This window comes from Oncorhynchus kisutch, linkage group LG4 (genome assembly GCF_002021735.2).
Source record: "Oncorhynchus kisutch isolate 150728-3 linkage group LG4, Okis_V2, whole genome shotgun sequence".
In the NCBI taxonomy this organism is placed as follows: Eukaryota; Metazoa; Chordata; class Actinopteri; order Salmoniformes; family Salmonidae; genus Oncorhynchus; species Oncorhynchus kisutch.
In genome coordinates, this window is record NC_034177.2 from 80,879,465 (window position 1) to 80,899,161 (window position 19,697).

A 19,697-nucleotide genomic window follows, 5' to 3' on the forward strand; every position below is an offset into this window, starting at 1 on the left:
TAGAAGGGAGAGCTCCATCCTCATTGGCCTTATGTATAACTGGAATGAACGCTTCGTCCAAAGTAGAAGGGAGAGCTCCATCCTCATTGGCCTTATGTATAACTGTAATGAACGCTTCGTCCAAAGTAGAAGGGAGAGCTCCATCCTCATTGGCCTTATGTATAACTGTAATGAACGCTTCGTCCAAAGTAGAAGGGAGAGCTCCATCCTCATTGGCCTTATGTATAACTGTAATGAACGCTTCGTCCAAAGTAGAAGGGAGAGCTCCATCCTCATTGGCCTTATGTATAACTGTAATGAACGCTTCGTCCAAAGTAGAAGGGAGAGCTCCATCCTCATTGGCCTTATGTATAACTGTAATGAACGCTTCGTCCAAAGTAGAAGGGAGAGCTCCATCCTCATTGGCCTTATGTATAACTGTAATGAACGCTTCGTCCAAAGTAGAAGGGAGAGCTCCATCCTCATTGGCCTTATGTATAACTGTAATGAACGCTTCGTCCAAAGTAGAAGGGAGAGCTCCATCCTCATTGGCCTTATGTATAACTGTAATGAACGCTTCGTCCAAAGTAGAAGGGAGAGCTCCATCCTCATTGGCCTTATGTATAACTGTAATGAACGCTTCGTCCAAAGTAGAAGGGAGAGCTCCATCCTCATTGGCCTTATGTATAACTGTAATGAACGCTTCGTCCAAAGTAGAAGGGAGAGCTCCATCCTCATTGGCCTTATGTATAACTGTAATGAACGCTTCGTCCAAAGTAGAAGGGAGAGCTCCATCCTCATTGGCCTGAACCAACATTTTGTGCAGGTAGGAGGAGCATGTTGCTGAATGTTTTATAGAATTCACCAGGGTATCCATCTGGGCCCGGGGTCTTGCCACTCTTTAGAGATTTAATTGTTTCTTGAATTTCTTCAAGAGATATTTTGTACAAAACCTCTCATTTTAACTTCACCACAATCGACCTCAGTCTCAGACTGAAGAATGTAGCGAACATAGAGCAGTGGAAGAATTCAGTTTGTCGTCAGGCAAGGTGTACTAGGCTATTCTGAATTATTTCATTTCTTTCTGAACAGATAGCAGTATTTCTATAGCTTTGGCAAATTGATTTACCTCCAGCACCCCTCCAGCGGCTATGATTCTATAAGGAAATAAATGCTCAAGTGCTGCTTCTGTGGCAGTACTGTTGATATTTGAACTGGGTAGCTTACTACACACACTCAAACTAAGTTTACCACCACTCAAATGGGCACTTGGCGAGTGGGAGGGCGACGGGGCGGGTACAGGGGCGCAGGTATCTGTGTACGTGCCTCTTCTACTGCTAAAACACCTCTGGCCTGAGGGGTATACTACAAAGTAGGATGAATAAGTTAGCCAGCTGACTTTGATAAACAATCAGAAATAACTTGATTTTTGGGTTTATTAAGATGTAACGATCTTCTTCATTTGAGGAGTATGAAAGATCGGACCAAAACGCAGCGTGTTAAGTGTCCATTTTAATGAAATATAACTGAACACTGAATACAAAATAACCAAATGAAACAACGAAATGAAAATCGAAACAGTTCTGTATGGTGAAACACAGACACAGAAAACAACTACCCACAACCCATAGTGGGAAAGGCTGCCTAAGTATGGTTCTCAATCAGAGACAACGATTGACAGCTGCCTCTGATTGGGAACCACACCAGGCCAAACACATAGAACTATAACACATAGAACAAAAACATAGAATGTCCACCCCAACTCACGCCCTGACCAAACTAAAATAGAGACATAAAAAAGGAACTAAGGTCAGGATGTGACAGTACCCCCCCCCCCCCCCCCCCCCCCCCCCAAAGGTGCGGACTCCGGCCGCAAAACCGAAACCCATAGGGGAGGGTCTGGGTGAGCTTCTGTCCGCGGTGGTGGCTCTGGTGTGGGACGTGGACCCCACTCCACCATAGTCTTGGCCCACAAAACTGTTTGGCTGTAACCTCGGACTGGGGACCCTTGCAGCGGGCCCCGAATAGACGGGAGACTCCGGCAGCGCCGGACAGGCGGGAGACTCCGGCTGCACCGGAGTGAAGCGCAACTCCGGCAGCTCCTGACTGACGGGCGACTCTGGCAGCTCCTGACTGACAGGCGACTCTGGCAGCTCCTGACTGACGGGCGACTCTGGCAGCTCCTGACTGACGGGTGACTCTGGCAGCTCCTGACTGACGGGCGACTCTGGCAGCTCCTGACTGAGGGGCGGCTCTGGCAGCTCCTGACTGACTGGCGGCTCTGGCAGCTCCTGCTGCCAGAGAGACATAAAGAAAATAGGGACATAAAATAGAGACATAAAAAAGCAACTAAGGTCAGGACGTGACATAAGAAATATAAACTTAGATGTGTGTTTTTGGTTGTTGAATTAAGTAGGCCATGCCCATTTCAAGCTTATTTTTCTAAACAATAAAAATATATTTCAGAATATTTAGGCAAGTTCCCAGTAGAATTCCTATATCCTGATTTGTACTATACCCTCTCAGATGTTCTCAGGCTTGAGTCATAATATACTCTTTGTATCATCTTTTATAGTTTTGTCAGAAGGTGAGTGTAGCTGGTGCATGAAGTAAGGCGCAGGAGAGCAGAATGAGTGAGCAACGTACTTTACTCAACAAGGCACAAGGTAACAATTACACTTGACCAAAACAAGACGATAAAGATAACGCACGGGTGAACACAGCACCTGTCAAAAAACTAGCCATCAAAATCAACCTAACTGAACATGAATAATCCCGCACAACACCATGGGGGAAACAGAGGGTCTAAATACAGGCACAAATAATTGTGAAATGGAAAACAGGTGTGTGAAAACAAAGACAAAACAAGTGGACCCGTTATGGCTAGTAGACCGGCAATGGCGAGCGCCGCCCGAACAAGGAGAGGCACCGACTTCAGAAGATGTCGTGACAAGTTTATAGATCAATCAATATCCCCCTTCCCTATAATCCTAGTGTGTTGACATGCTGACATGCTGTTTTACTATCTATCTTCACCCCCATTGTTACCACCATCATCACCTTCTGTATGGAGCCTGTCTGTGTCCATATCGTGGTTCCTCCATGTCCCTCCTCACCCATCACTTAGCTACTGCTGCTGCTGTCTCTTCCTCTGTTCTGTTTGGCTGTAACCTCCAGCCTTGAAGTGTCTGTTACTCTGTTCAGTTTGGCTGTAACCTCCAGCCTTGACATGTCTGTTACTCTGTTCTGTTTGGCTGTAACCTCCAGCCTTGACGTGTCTGTTACTCTGTTCTGTTTGGCTGTAACCTCCAGCCTTGACATGTCTGTTACTCTGTTCAGTTTGGCTGTAACCTCCAGCCTTGACATGTCTGTTACTCTGTTCTGTTTGGCTGTAACCTCCAGCCTTGACATGTCTGTTACTCTGTTCAGTTTGGCTGTAACCTCCAGCCTTGACATGTCTGTTACTCTGTTCTGTTTGGCTGTAACCTCCAGCCTTGACATGTCTGTTACTCTGTTCTGTTTGGCTGTAACCTCCAGCCTTGACATGTCTGTTACTCTGTTCTGTTTGGCTGTAACCTCCAGCCTTGACATGTCTGTTACTCTGTTCTGTTTGGCTGTAACCTCCAGCCTTGACATGTCTGTTACTCTGTTCTGTTTGGCTGTAACCTCCAGCCTTGAAATGTTTGTTCTGTTCATCTTCTCTGCTCTCCTCTCCTCTGTCCTCCTCTCCTCTGCTCTCCTCTGTCCTCCTCTCCTCTCCTCTGCTCTCCTCTGCTCTCCTCTGTCCTCCTCTCCTCTGCTCTCCTCTCCTCTGTCCTCCTCTCCTCTGCTCTCCTCTCCTCTGTCCTCATCTCCTCTGTCCTCCTCTCCTCTGCTCTCCTCTCCTCTGTCCTCCTCTCCTCTGTCCTCCTCTCCTCTGCTCTCCTCTCCTCTGTCCTCCTCTCCTCTGCTCTCCTCTCCTCTGTCCTCCTCTCCTCTGCTCTCCTCTCCTCTGTCCTCATCTCCTCTGTCCTCCTCTCCTCTGCTCTCCTCTCCTCTCCTATGTCCTCCTCTTCTCTGCTCTCCTCTCCTCTGTCCTCCTCTCCTCTGTCCTCCTCTCCTCTCCTCTGCTCTCCTCTGTCCTCCTCTCCTCTGCTCTCCTCTCCTCTGTCCTCCTCTCCTCTGCTCTCCTCTCCTCTGTCCTCATCTCCTCTGTCCTGTTTGGCTGTAACCTCCAGCCTTGAAATGTTTGTTCTGTTCTCCTCTGCTCTCCTCTCCCCTGTCCTCCTCTCCTCTGTCCTCCTCTCCTCTGTTCTCCTCTGCTCTCCTCTCCTCTGTCCTCCTCTCCTCTGTTCTCCTCTGCTCTCCTCTCCTCTGTCCTCTTCTCCTCTGTTCTCCTCTCCTCTGTTCTCCTCTGCTCTCCTCTCCTCTGTCCTCTTCTCTTCTGTTCTCCTCTCCTCTGCTCTCCTCTCATCTGTCCTCCTCTCCTTTGTTCTACTCTGCTCTCCTCTCCTCTGTCCTCTTCTCCTCTGTCCTCATCTCCTCTGTTCTCCTCTGTTCTCCTCTCCTCTGTCCTCCTCTCCTTTGCTCTCCTCTGCTCTCCTCTCCTCTGTCCTCCTCTCCTCTGCTCTCCTCTCCTCTGTCCTCTTCCTCTCTGTCCTCCATTCCTCTGCTCTTCTCTCCTCTGTCCTCCTCTCCTCTGCTCTCCTCTCCTCTGTCCTCTTCTCCTCTGTTCTTCTCTCCTCTGTTCTCCTCTGCTCTCCTCTCCTCTGTTCTCCTCTGCTCTCCTCTCCTCTGTCCTCCTCTGCTCTCCTCTCCTCTCCTCTGTCCTCCTCTCCTCTGTTCTCCTCTCCTCTGTTCTCCTCTGCTCTCCTCTCCTCTGCATTTCTCTCCTCTGTCCTCCTCTGCTCTCCTCTCCTCTGTCCTCTTCTCCTCTGTCCTCCACTCCTCGGTTCTCCTCTCCTGATCTCCTCTGCTCTCCTCTGTCCTCCTCTCCTCTGTCCTCCTCTCCTCTGCTCTCCTCTGTTCTCCTCTCCTCTTCTCCTCTCCTCTGTCCTCCTCCTCTCTGTCCTCCTCTCCTCTGCTCTTCTCTCCTATGTCCTCCTCTCCTCTGTTCTCCTCTGCTCTCCTCTCCTCTGTCCTCTTCTCCTCTCCTCTGCTCTCCTCTCCTCTGTTCTCCTCTGCTCTGTTCTCCTCTGTTCTCCTCCCCTCTTCTCCTCTCCTCTGTCCTTCTCTCCTCCGTTCTCCTCTCCTCTGTCCTCCTCTCCTCTTTTCTCCTCTCCTCTGTTTTCCTCTCCTCTGTCCTTCTCTCCAATGTTCTCCTCTCCTCTGTCCTCTTCTCCTCTGTCCTCTCCTCCTCTGTCCTCCTCTCCTCTCCCTTCCTCTGATGTCCTCTGTTCCCACCTGCTTTCTGAATGGATCTGTTGTCATCTCCGTATCCCAGCCGTTATCAACCTGATGTTTCCTCTCCCTCCCAATGAAAGATAGTGTCTGAAAGCTTAGAGAAGATATCTGTGATGTTACAGGAATGACAGCTCTGGCAGATGGGGCGTATCTCCTTTCGTTCTATTTATATTTCTGCCCTTATTTTTATCAACTTTGAAGGTTATTGCATGGAAGGATAGATGGCATCGCCATTATATCTCTACTAAGTAAACAAGTCGTCTTTTCAAGTTGTTTGTTGATATGTCCCGTTTTACAAATTGGAATTTCTGTCATTTCATTTGCATAATAGCTTTTGTACGTGGATATGAACAAGTTGTTAAGCTCTGGAAGATGATGTTTAACTACAATATATACACATCTTGTGGTTTGATTATGTATTCACTAGATGTGTTCAGTTTGTCGTAATATAGGACTTTTTACTCAAATCATCGTACGTATACATGTGTTTGTTGTTCTATAGATATTGTTAATTCCCCTATTCTATAAAGTAAAGTGTGTGTTATGTGTTTTGGTGTACAGTCAACTGAGACATTTCATGGTGTAATACGTAAAGTACATCTCTTGTAGATAATATTTGATGTCATATCTGTTAGCAAAAAGTGTTACCAACATTTTTGCGTGTGTTTGTTTTTCCTCAGGTACTTTGTTCTGCACAAGCTACCCACCCTAAAGTTCCTAGACACTAGGAAGGTTTGTAAGACAGAACAGCAGGAGGCTGAGGCACGGGGAGCCTTCATGAAGGTGGTTAAACCCAAGTCATCAGACATGGTGGTGAGTGCACGCTTTAAATTGTAATTGCTTTTCCGGACACAGATTCGGCCTGGCCCTGGATTAACAAGCACTTCCAATGGACAATCTCAACTGAAAGTTAGATACAGTATAAAGTGTCTTGAAGTATGTAACTGAATGAGGTGTTACATTCCTGATAGGAGGTACTGGCTCTTCATCCAGGAGAAGACATATTTAGGGCTTTCCAGTCCAGAGAAACTAGAGTACAGTAAGTGAATAAAGAGACAACAAAAAACATTCACTGCCCAGTTTATGGAACCTATCAGGAAATAAAGAACTAGTTGTTTCTTTTTCAGCCATTCAGAGGGTTGAATGGAGTCCCCCTCATTAGCAGTGTGATGAGAGAGATCCTATATCTCTGATATAGCTGATTATCTAATAGTTCCCTCACCTCGCGTTGGGGTCAATCATTTGTCTAATCCATCTAACCCTATTAAGACCATAATTAAGTGATGTGTATGAGCAGTGAACCCCCACCCCCCTCCTTCTCTTTCATTCCTTCCTGTCCTCCTTTCTTCATCCGTGTCTGAGTGTCAGTCTCCCGTTGCAGGGGTCCTGGTGTGGTAGCCCTTTGAACAGAAGCCCTTACCGTGCCCCCTCTCCCTCCCTCCGAGGGGACTCTCTTTAATGAGTGTGTGTCTCTCTGTGTATGTGACCACGGTCTGACCTCATTCCGTATGCATAAGCCCAGATCAAAGTGGACGGGCGGCTGTCCGGTCGCAGCAGCGTCGCGGAGCATGACAGCGCTGGTCATCGGAGCGACATCTCACGTCCACGCTTCATTTTTCTCAACCATGCACTTATTCCTCCCTCGCTCGTTAGGGCCAGACTAATTATAGTTTGGGATTTCATAGATGTAACCCTCCTCACCCTTCTCCCCTCATCTCCCTTTCCGCCTCTCCTCCCTCCCTCCCTCTTTCAGAGGGGTGTAAATTAATAGCTTTGCTAAGATTTGATTCCATGTAATTACAAGGTCATTAAATATTTACTGGTTGGATCAGCGAGGCTGCCCCGTCCCAAGGTCCCCAGGGCCTTACAGACTGAGAGCAGTCTGGGAGGTAAGAACAAAGCCAACCAATGACGAGGCATGATGCGTTTCGAACAGACTGAGGGTTGCATGGAGAAATCAGGTAGAAATACAGGGTGCATGGAAAAATGTGAAATATTTATAATTTCAGACAAAATATTCCAATGTTTTAGTGTCCGTTCATATGACTCTTTTCTCTTGATTCAACGTGCAAATGGCAGAGCAAGAAAAGAAAACAAGGAAATAAGTTAACCCCATTCTGGCATGTTTGCTAGATTTAGAGGAGTAGAATAATAACACTGCTCATCCACTTCATATGTAAAGAAGCAGAGTGCTTTAACAATGCTTGTGGCAGGCAAAAGTCACTTTGGAGGATTACACTATATTTACATAGCCTTGCCAATGTAGCAGCAACGCTTGCTTCTGTTGTCACAGAGTTAGATATGGCTGAACATTATCAAGCTAGTTGATTTCTATGTGTTTGTGTCAGAGTAAATAGCAAAACATGCTATGTACATTATCAGATAGAAATGTCCCATTATGTGTATCTCCCTTTACTTAAATACTGTAGATAACACACTTTCTACAGTGCAGTACACAGTTTTTTCTGCTGCACCTTAGTAGCCTTTGACTCAATATACTGTGTAACCTTTATACAGACTTCATACACCCTTTATGGAGTTGGACTTTGCTCATAAGTGATTTGTGAAGTATCTATGTAGGACTTATGAAGACCTATGAATACTCTACAAAGCCTTTATAAGATGTTTGTTTAAAGTGGCACAGCGACCGTGATGAGACCGTGATGAGACCGTGATGAGACCGTGATGAGACCGTGATGAGACCGTGATGAGACCGTGATGAGACCGTGATGAGACCGTGATGAGACCGTGATGAGACCGTGATGAGAGTGAGAGTTGGGCTCGTGTGGTTCTAAACGTCCCATCCCGTGCTTCGGTCCTTGCCTCTTGGGGTGTTGGTTTCCACCATAACAGTTTGTTTTGAGTCCGATGAAGTATGATGTGGCAGCCATAACCCTCTCGGCGGGGCACGTGTACACCCTGCCTCCCCTCCATTTAATTGGCTCCATCATCAGAACCATTGTGTTTCTGACCAATCGTGCGGGTCACCAATTAACGAGTGGTGCAGACAAACGAGGCATTAGGGAGGAAGAGATGATGATGGTGTAATTAGACATTTGTGTTTTCTTTTATGTCTCGTACAGTGGGGCGTCCCTTCATAACACAGGAGCCTGGTGTCTGGAGTTACTGTAGCACAGTTACACTGGACAGTAATTACACTGAACAAAAATATTAACACTAATTAATACTCTCTCTAGTCTCACTAAATTCTCTCCTCTCTCCCTCTCTTCTCTTCTCCCTCACACTCTCTCTCTCTTTCTGTGAGAGTTACTGTGTAAATACTGTGGTTGTTTCTGAATACCAATGTTTGGGGTACAATCAAAGTTAAAGAAGTGTCATGACTGATCAGAATGGGTCAGATCAGACAGGTGGGGGATGACCGTCACCAGGCTTCTCTCTCGCCCACAGAGGGGGGGAGGGAGCTGCTGGATGGTCGACAGTTCCCACCCTGTTGTAAATTACAGGAGAAGGAGACTTTATTTCCCCCAGTGTTAAACCCAAGGAATGTTCTTTGTTAACAGACTTTTCCCCCCCGAAACTCTAACACGGTCAAATGTGAATAATGGAGCAACAATTCTAACACAAGAATGTGGGGAATGGTCAGCGGGGAGCTATAGAAAACTAATGTCATATTGGTTTTCATTTTGTGATGTCATTAAAAATTGTATGGACGAAATACTGTAACTTGGAAAGTATATCCCCTTTATAGGTCAAGTTTCTATCCAATATGTTGTGCATATGATATGAAAAAGGATGAAAGTACATTTGTTAAGATATGAATGTGATTTTAGGAGGTATAAGATAATCTATCACCTATAAACTGTGCATAAGTAAGTAGCCACACCCCGATAAGGTCAGAGAGCATGTCGGACCGACGGAACCGTGCCCTTTGGCCAGAGTGCCTAAAATGATTACCAACAGAGATTAACATTAGACCAGGAAACGTAAGGCGGGAGCTACACGTTTGAAATAGTTGGAACTTTTAACCTCAACACGAGGTGAAGAAATAAACCCACCTTCCTTTAGATCAGAGACACGGTGAGCTGCAGGTCATGTCCACCGTGGTCCAAATCCTGAATACCAACATGATGGGGAAAACAAACCCCCCTCTTAAACAATCACTGAAACAGCTGATTTGAGTCAAATATTTTCTTGAAAAGCGAACCTAAGTGAGACTATCCTACTATGCTCATCACCAATGGGAACGGTCGACACGGCTGGCTAGCTGTCTTCCAGAGTGAACAATAGTAGAAGACAGGAAAGGGGAGACCCCTTTTGGACAATCAGAGAAATACAGCTTGCCTCTAAAAGGCCAACAACCTTCCTAAGGAGGGCTGGTTCCGACAGAGATAAACGGCAAACAAAGGCACTCACGAAAATACATTCATGATTTCTTATTCCAAACGGGCGGCAGTTTGTGTGCAAACTTTATGATTACTGTGAGAATAGTTCTGAAAAGTATTGACGATAAGTGTCTTCTCTCTCTCTTTCCCCCTTTTCATGTTGTTGTGTAAAAAGCCACCATTTTGTAAAAGTCCGCTAGGGAACTTTGTCTCATGTAATAAGTGTGTATGTTATGCTGTTATTATTTAGTTAGCTAGTAAATAAATAATTAAACATATTTGTGTAGTACTGAATCATTTGCAAGGCTGGGACATTAAAAACGTAAATATTTTGTTTCACCGAGTCGTGGCTGAACGACGACTTCAATAACATACAGCTGGGGTTTACGTTGCATCGGTATGATAGAACAGCCGCCTCTGGTAAGACAAGGGGTGGCGGTCTGTGTATACTTTTAAACAGCTGGAGCACGCAATCTAATAGTATCTCATGATAACCTGTAGACCACACCATTTACACACTAAGAGAGTTTTCATCTATATTTTTAGTAGCTATCTATCTACCACCACAAACCGATGTTGGCACGAAGACCGCACTCAATGAGCTGTGTAAGGCTATAAGCAAACAAGAAAATGCTCATCCAGAGGTGGCACTCCTAGTAGTCGGGGACTCGAATGCAGGGAAACTTGCATCCTTTTTACCCAATTTCTACTAGCATGTTAAATGTGCAACCAGAGGGGGAAAAAACTCTATACCACCTTTACTCCACACACTGGCGGCAGAGAAGGAGGAGCGAAATAACTGTGTTTCCAACGGCACAGTTTGTTTACCTAATAAAACATAATAACAAAAATCTATGGGTAACATAACCCGACGCACACCAGTACAGACGTACACAAACACTTACAATAAACAACCACTGACAAAGACATGATGGGAAACAGAGGGTTAAATACACACCAGTACAGACGTACACAAACACTTACAATAAACAATCACTGACAAAGACATGATGGGAAACAGAGGGTTAAATACACATCATGTAATTGATGGGATTGGAACCAGGTGTGATGGAAGACAAGACAAAACCAATGTAAAATTTCAAATGGATCAGCGATGGCTAGAAGTTCGGTGGCGTCGACCGCCGAACACCGCCCGAACAAGGAGAGGGAACAACTTCAGCGGAAGTCCACCGACCCCGGGGACGACCCAGAGGGCGAGGCGCAGGGCGATCCGGATGTAGACGGTGGAACTCTCGCAGCATAGAAGGATCCAACACGTCCTCCACCAGATCCCATCAACTCTCCTCCGGACCATACTCCTCCCAGTCCACGAGGTACTCGAATCCAGTATGGAACGAACAGAGTACGCCAGGGCCCCCTCGATGCCCAGAGGGGGTGGAGGAACCTCCCGCACCTCGGATTCCTGGAGCGGGCCAGTCACCACCGGCCTGAGGTAATTGGGGGGAAGCTGAAACCTTTAACTAACCTCTCCTCCGGACTTTAAATGGCCCCACAAACCGCGGACCCAGCTTCCGACAGGGCAGGCGGAGGGGCAGGTTTTGGGTCGAGAGCTAGACCCGTTCCCCCGGTGCGAACACCGAGGCCTCACTGCGGTGACGGTCTGCGCCAACTTTCTGGCGCAGCACGGCATGCTGAAGGTGAACATGGGCGGCGTCCCATGTTTCCTCCGCATGCTGGAACCAGTCATCCACCGCAGGAGCCTCGGTCTGACTCTGATGCCAAGGAGCCAGAACCGGCTGATACCCCAATGCACACTGGAAGGGACAGAGGCCAGTGGAGGAGTGGTGGAGCGAGTTCTGGGCCATCGCTGCCCAGGGCACGAACGCTGCCCACTCCCCCGGCCGGTCCTGGCAATAGGACCTCAGAAACATACCCACATCCTTGTTAACTCTCTCCACCTGCCCGTTACTCTCGGGGTGAAAACCTGAGGTAAGGCTGACCGAGATCCCCAGACGTTCCATGAACGCCTTCCAGAACCTAGACGTGAACTGGGGACCCCGATCAGACACTATATCCTCTGGCACCTCGTATTGCCGGAGACGTGTGTAAACAAGGCCTTCGCAGTCTGTAGGGCTGTAGAGAGACCGGGCAACGGGAGGAGACGACAGGACTTAGAAAAACGATCCACAACGACCAGGATCGTGGTGTTACCCTGTGAGGGAGGAAGATCGGTCAGGAAATCTACCGACAGGTGCGACCACGGCTGTTGTGGAACGGGTAAGGGTTGTAACTTACCTCTGGGCAGGTGACTGGGAGCCTTACACTGGGCGCATACCGAGCAGGAGGAAACATAAACCCTCACATCCTTAGCCAAAGTGGGCCACCAGTACTTCTCACTAAGACAGCGCACCGTCTGACCTATTGCAGGACGACCAGAGGAGGGTGATGTGTGGGCCCAATAGATCAGACGGTCGCGGACAGCAGACGGAACGTACAGACGCCCAGCTGGACACTGGAGGGGAGCCGGCTCTGCACATAACGCCTGCTCAATGTCCGCATCCAGCTCCCACACTACCGGCGCCACCAGGCAGGAGGCGGGGAGTATGGGAGTGGGATCCATGGGCCGCTCCTCTGTGTCATACAGCCAGAACAATGCATCATGGCCCACCTTGCCTGGCGAGGGTTCAGTCTCCTCGCTGCCCAGATGTACTCCAGATTGCGGTTGTCAATTCAGATGAGAAAAGGGTGTCTAGCCCTAACCTTTTCCAAGTCTACTAAATCATATCCACTTCTCCAACATTCTGAGAGCTGGATGTCTGCTCAATGTTTTCGGGGGAACATTTAGAGAAAGCACGCATATAAAAAAACAAGTCCTATCTGGTATAAGACTGATGTATTTTTTGTATTTGATGTATTTGTTGTAACTCTGTTCGGCGTTGGGTGATGTCAATGTCAAACCTATATTGGTATTATACAATCATACAAGTGTGCTATCATAATTTGACCAGTTTCTCACAGCAGGAAAATAATCATACAGCAACAGGAAATGTGAATTATTATTTGTATAATAATTAATGGATATTTGGTTTTTGGTTTTAAAGTGGAAATTACAAACGTTAAAAACATTTCTGAACCTTGAATAGACTACAATTTGCATTTCCTGCTAAGCAGGAAAAGTATCCGCAACAACAGTGATCAATTTAAGATAGAACATCTGTACTTTAGTATGGCCTGTAGACTATGCCCAGCAAAATCATATAAAACACAGTAAGTGCAGTAAAAGTAGTTTTATGTGTGGATAAGTTGTCTGCCTGAGGATAATTTAGTGTATTTTCATGCACCACTTGGCCTTAGAAATACATAACACCCTCAGTGTCTCATTGTGTTGTTGTTTATGTTTATGACACTAGCTAGGGAGGTCATCTTCCTCCACCATAGTTATGAAGACAGCGTGATTGGGTCTCTGTCTTATTGGATTTCCTGAGTGGAGAGGATGAGCAATGGGACAAACAGAGAGAGAGAGAGAGAGAGACATATATAGAGGGGGGGGGGTGTTTTTTTAAAGTAGAGAGAGAGACTAATAGAATCAAAGGGAGTATGAGACAGAAGAGGGAAGAGGGATGGCCAAATACCTAAACAAGTAAATTGAGTGAAGGCCATTGAAGTGTTTTTCCCAGACCGCAACAGACAGACAGACACAGAAAAGAGAGATGCAGAGAGTGGGAATGCCTTGAACTGTATTTTGGGAAATTGGGCGTGTTGGAATGCCATAATGTGATAATTCTCTTTGAGGACTCGAAGGTCATGGAATGCGATGGCTCTAGACCGCATAGAGACATTTAGACTGCTCTGGCCTGGAGAAAATACCCTGCTTCACCACCACCAAGCCCTCATCATGTTGTTGAAACCTTGAGTTAAACTGACCAGGTCTATCAAAACACTCTGAAATCCCGTTCTGTATTTCTGCAATCCTGGGCCCCACTCAGAGAGGCCATGTCGGATTTGACCGGTATTATAAGATTTTACTCCCTGTCCTGCATGTTAAAGTACATTTCACAGTGAAGGAAGTAAACGCTCAGTCCCCTACCACTAAACACAGCTTGGTAGCTACGTCAGGGGTATAATGGTTCCATGGATGTCACTACAGTTTGCTCGGTTAGAGAGTTTGACTTGATATTAGAGCCCAGGACATGAGTTTTTCTCCCCACATCCTGCGTGTAATGTGAAGCAGACTGCGTCGCTGGGCAGTTAGAGCCAGCTCTCGTCTCCCATGAGCCCTTGCTCTCAGGGTGACGGCTCTTCAGTGGAATCGACAGTGACAGAGCCAGGAAAGTCCTCAAGTGGTTCTTTTCAGTTCTGTTTTTCCCTCCGCTGATGTTAACCTGATTTACTCTGCAGTGGTTCACTTTAAGTTTGCACAGAGGAAAGCAGTCCAAATATCTGAAGTAGACCACATGATTTGAGAGCCATGATTGTGTATTATATGCCTACACATGATCTTGTGGCATTTTTCGCATTATTAATCTTCAAACATAACAAACAACATGCAATAGAATGGATGGTAGAATGGTGCCGGGGGGGGGGGATGACATTTTACGTGCTCCTAACCAACTGGGCTATTTTGTTTGTTTTTTTCATGTTGTTTTTATTTTTTTTACCAATTTTGTACATAATGTTGCTGCTACTGTCTCTTCTGGACATCAGAACAGCGATTACTCACCTCGAACTGGAAGAATACTTTTTCTTTAACGAGTCTGACATGAAGGATACACTGCTATCCCGGGAACGGGCCAAAATCCCCATCATTTGCATGAAGAAAAGACAGAGAAAAAGGGAGCGGAGGTCGGGCTGCCTTCTGAGAATTCGTAGGCGAGTGAGTAAACCCCCACTGAAATCAGTTCTATTGGCCAACGTGCAATCATTGGAAAATAAAATGGATGATCTACGATCAAGATTATCCTGCCTACGGGACATTAAAAACTGTAATATCTTATGTTTCACCGAGTCGTGGCTGAGCGACGACACGGATAATATAGAGCTGCCGGGATTTTCCATGCACTGGCAGGACAGAGAAGCTACGTCTGGTAAGACGAGGGGCAGGGGTGTGTGTTTATTTGTCAATAACAGCTGGTGCGCAATGTCTAATATTAAAGAAATTCAGAGGTATTGCTCGTCTGAGGTAGAGTATCTTAAGCTGTAGACCACACTCTCTACCAAGAGAGTTTTCATCTATATTATTTGTAGGCATCTATTTACCACAACAAACCGCTGCTGGCACAAAGACAGCACTCACCCAGCTGTATAAGGCCATAAGCAAACAAAAATGCTCATCCCGAAGCTTCTAGTGGCCAGGGTATTTAATGCAGGCAAACTTAAATCCGTTTTACCTCATTTCTACCAGCTTGTCACGTGCAACCGAAGGGAAAAAAACTCTAAACCACTTTTACTCTGCACACAGAGATGCATAAACCCTCTCCGTCGCCCTCAATTTGGCAAATCTGACCATAATTATATCCTCCTGATTCCTGCTTATAAGCAAAAACTAAAGCAGGAAGTACCAGTGACTCGCTCAATACGAAACTGGTCAGATGCTACGCTACGAGACTGTTTTGCTAGCACAGACTGGAATATGTTCCGTGATTCAGCCAATGGCATTGAGGAGTATACCACCTCAGTCACCGGCTTCATCAATAAATGCATCGACGACGCAGTGACCGTACATAAATATCCCAACCAGAAGCCATGGATTACAGGCAACAGTCGCATCGAGCTAAAGGCTAGAGCTGCCACTTTCAAGGAGCAGGACACTAATCCGGGCACTTATAAGAAATCCTGCTATTCCCTCAGACGAACCATCAAACAAGCAAAGCGTCAATACAGGATAAAGATTGAATCCTACTACACCGGCTCGGATGTGGCAGGGCTTGAAAAGTATTACTGACTACAAAGGGAAACCCAGACGTGTGCTGCCCAGTGACGTGAGCCTAGCAGACAAGCTAATTGCCTTCGAGGCAAGCAACACTGAAGCATGCATGAGAGCACCGGCTGTACTGGACGACTGTGTGATAACACTCTCGCTATCCGATGTTAGCAAGACCTTTAAACGGGTCTACATTCACAAAGCTGCGGGGCCAGACGGATTACCAGGACGTGTACTCAAAGTATGCGCGGACCAACTGGCAAGTGTCTTCACTGACATTTTCAACCTCTCCCTGACCGAGTCTGTAATACTTATGTTTAAAGCAGACCATAGTACCTGTGCCCAAAGGATGCGAAGGTAACCTGCCTAAATGATTACCGCCCGTAGCACTCACGTTTGTAGCCATGAAGTGTTTTGAAGGGTTGGTTATGGCTCACATCAACAGCATCCTCCCGGATAGCCTAGACCAAAAGCCATCCTGCCATCCAGGACCTATATACTAGGCGATGTCCGAGGAAAGCCCAAAAATTTGTCAAAGACCCCAGTCACCCAAGTCGTAGACTGTTTTCTCTGCTACCACATGGCAAGCAGTACCGGAGCGCCAAGTCTAGGACCAAAAGACTACTTAGCAGCTTCTACCCCCAAACCATAAGACTACTGAACAATTAATCAAATGGCCACAGGGTACCCTATATATAGCCTCATTATTGTTATTTTATTGTGTTACTTTTTATTATTTTTTACTTTAGTTTATTTGGTCAATATTTTCTTAACTCTTTCTTGAACTGCACTGTTGGTTAAGGGCTTGTAAGTAAGCATTTCACAGTAAGGTCTACACATGTTGTATTGAGCGCATGTGACAAATAAAGTTCGAGTTGATTTGATAGCGCTTTGAGGATGTAGTGGGTTTGCTGAATCATTTTAATGGATACATTCCAGAATATGCTTCTCAACAAGAACATACTACCAAACCGATTGCTGTGAAAGCAAGTTTATCATACTGTTTTCTCTCAGCCTAGTAATTGATATATTTCCAGATTTATGAAAATATTTCAATTATATTATTACTTTTGGGGCTCCTGAGTGGTGCAGCAGTCTAAGGCACTGCACCTCAGTGCTTGATGCATCACTACAGACACCCTGGTTCGAATCTAGGCTGTATCACAAGTGGCCGTGATTGGGAGTCCCAAAGGGAGGCGCACAATTGGCCCAGCGTCGTCCGGGTTTGGCCGGTGTAGGCCGTCATTGTAAATAAGAATTTGTTCTTAACTGACTTGCCTAGTTAAGTAAAGGTTATTATTATTATCATGTCCAATGTTTTCTTCTTCTGTATAGGTTATAAGTCAGGACAATTTGGTGAATAGAGGAGCAAAACTCCAGTACATTTTCCTACATTTCCTGGTTTTCCAGAAAATCTGGTTAAAAATGTCCAGAATCAGTAGGGAATAAGCAGAACATCCCATTAGGATTTCCCGAAAGATGTTTGCAACTCTAATGATAGATGATGTGTTTCCATGTCATGAGTCCTACCCTGTATTGGCCTCAGACTAGCTTGTGCTAACACTCAAGTACTGGATGTTTTCTTTTCCATTCTCACATAAGGTTTGGATATAGATTGATTGAAGTACATCATTATTATCCTTTGAGACATTGTTGATATTTATGATACACTGTTCTTAATTTTGAAGTAACATGTGTTAAGAAAAATACAATTTAGTAAATAGGTATTAAGAATAATTCGATTTAGTAATTAGGTATTAAGAATAATACGATTTAGTGACGGATACTTTACAGGTTATACAGCTTCTACATATGGAAAAAAGCAACCAGATGTTTAAGCGTGACATACCACACAATACTGCTCGCCGTGTTTGGGCATTGTTAATTCATGTTATGGATGGCATTCTGATGGACTCCAGACAATGCAATTCACTGAAAACAACAGAGCAATAACAGAGATGAATCTCTTTTAATTGTGACAGGCCAGTTCAGAACATGACCATTCATGCTTGTTATAGTACGTCTCTATAATCATCTTGTTATTGAGGTTTTTGTTTCAAGTGTTTAGGCAACAGGAAATATCCAGCACTACTTTCTGACTCTCTCTCCCTGCACTCTTCAGTCAGAAACTGAAACACATGAAAGAATTGTCTTCACAAAGTCTCCCTCTGTTGTCTGTCGGTTCTTACAGTCTATGGACCTGAAGTGTCGGCTCAGCGTCGGCTCGTTCACTCAGTGTTTGGACCGACCAGCTTTGAAAACAGAGGGAAAAGTTCTGCATTTTATGCGATTTGGTAGCTGTGACTTGTGAGGTCACGGCGAGGGCAACAGTGCATGCAAACAACTGTAATCAGAGGGAGTGACTCAGTATTCTTATAAATCACATCACAGGCATCATAAACACACTGTACTACTTTAAAGCACCTTTAAATGAATTACCGTATAAAAGTATCTATTGGTTTTTAAGTGTTTCTGAATGGTACTGCTTTTATATTTACAGATGTTCCTCTCTGGGTTTTGGTATGAACAAAATGGGGACAATGCCATTGTGGTGAACCGTTTGTTGTCTCGATGTCTCATGCATTTAGTGTTTTAGTTTGAGTCCTGACTGAAAGCTGTCCAAGGCTGGGCAATAATAATGTGGTCTTTTTTTCCCCTGTATTTTAAATACAGTTTTTTAAACAAATTTGACAAATAATAATAATGCTTGCATAAGCTCTGCTACTTTTATTCACGTCAGTAAAATCCAAGTATTTGTAGACTTCTTTATCATTATCATAATATTGAGCTTGAGGTTTTAGCATCAGAAAAGTACATCATGTTCCAGAACTGTACCAGATATAATAATGATAATAAGCCAATGAGAATGTTAATGTTCTTCCTTCTGCATTGTTGCTGCTCTAGGATCTGTCTCTTTAAGACACAGGAAAAGGCTGTCAAATATAAAGTTTCCACTCAAATTAAACTGTCCCTTAACACCATTGATCATACTTTACCAACATACAGTGGGGAGAATAAGTATTTGACACACTGGCGATTTTGCAGGTTTTCCTACTTACAAAGCATGTAGTGGTCTGTAAATGTTATCATATGTACACTTCAACAGTGAGAGAAAATCCAGAAAATCTCATTGTATGATTTTTAAGTAATGAATTTACATTTTATTCCAAGCTGTTTAAAGGCACAGTCAACTTAGTGTATGTGAACTTCTGACCCACTGGAATTATGATACAGTGAATTATAAATGAAATAATCTATCTGTAAACAATTGGTGGAAAAATTACTTGTGTCATGCACAAAGTAGATGTCCTAACCGACATGCCTTAACTTCTTATGGCTACAGGGGCAGTATTGAGTAGCTTGGATGAAAAGGTGCCCAGGTTATGTTGCACTTCCTAAGGCTTCCACTAGATGTCAACCGTCTTTAGAAACTTGTTTGAGGATTCTACTGTGACGGGGCAGAGAATGAGAGAAGATTGAGTCAGAGGTCTGCCAGCAGTCACGTGATGGTTACACGCATTTCACATGAGAGGTAGCTCGCGCTCCTTTGCTTTTCTGAAGACAAAGGAATTCTCCGGATTGAATATTATTGAAGTTTTATGTTAAAAACATCCTTAAGATTGATTCCATACATCGTTTGACATGTTTCTATGGACAGTAACGGAACTTTTTTGACATTTTGTCTGCAACTAGTGAACGCGCTTCGTGACTTTGGATTTGTTTACCAAACGCACTAACAAAAGTAGCTATTTGGACATAAATGATGGACATTATCGAACAAATCCACATTAAATGTTTGAATGAATTCCTGGGAGTGCATTCTGATGAAGATCATCAAAGGTAAGTGAATATTTATAATGTTATTTCAGATTTTTGTTGACTCCAACATGGCGGATATATCTATCTAAGATTATTGCATCTTTTGCTTTTTCCGTAAAGCTTTTTCGAAATCTAACACAGCGGTTGCATTAAGGAGAAGTTTATCTATATTTCCATATCTAACACTTGTATTTTAATCAACATTTATCATGAGTATTTCTGTAAGCTGATGTGGCTCTCTGCAATGTCACCAGATGTTTTTGGAACTAGTGAACATAACGCGCCAATGTATA

The 19,697-nt window shown here is 44.9% G+C and overlaps 1 protein-coding gene across 1 annotated transcript in view; it reads left to right on the plus strand.

Annotated features, from left to right (window-relative positions):
• The window catches only part of LOC109890058 (leucine-rich melanocyte differentiation-associated protein), a 391,625-nt gene that overhangs the window by 292,279 nt on the left and 79,649 nt on the right, over positions 1-19,697 (plus strand). Inside the window, exon 5 of the mRNA XM_031823757.1 lies at positions 6,042-6,174. Within this exon, the coding sequence (XP_031679617.1) occupies positions 6,042-6,174 (133 nt within the window). The remainder of the gene's footprint in view (positions 1-6,041; positions 6,175-19,697) is intronic.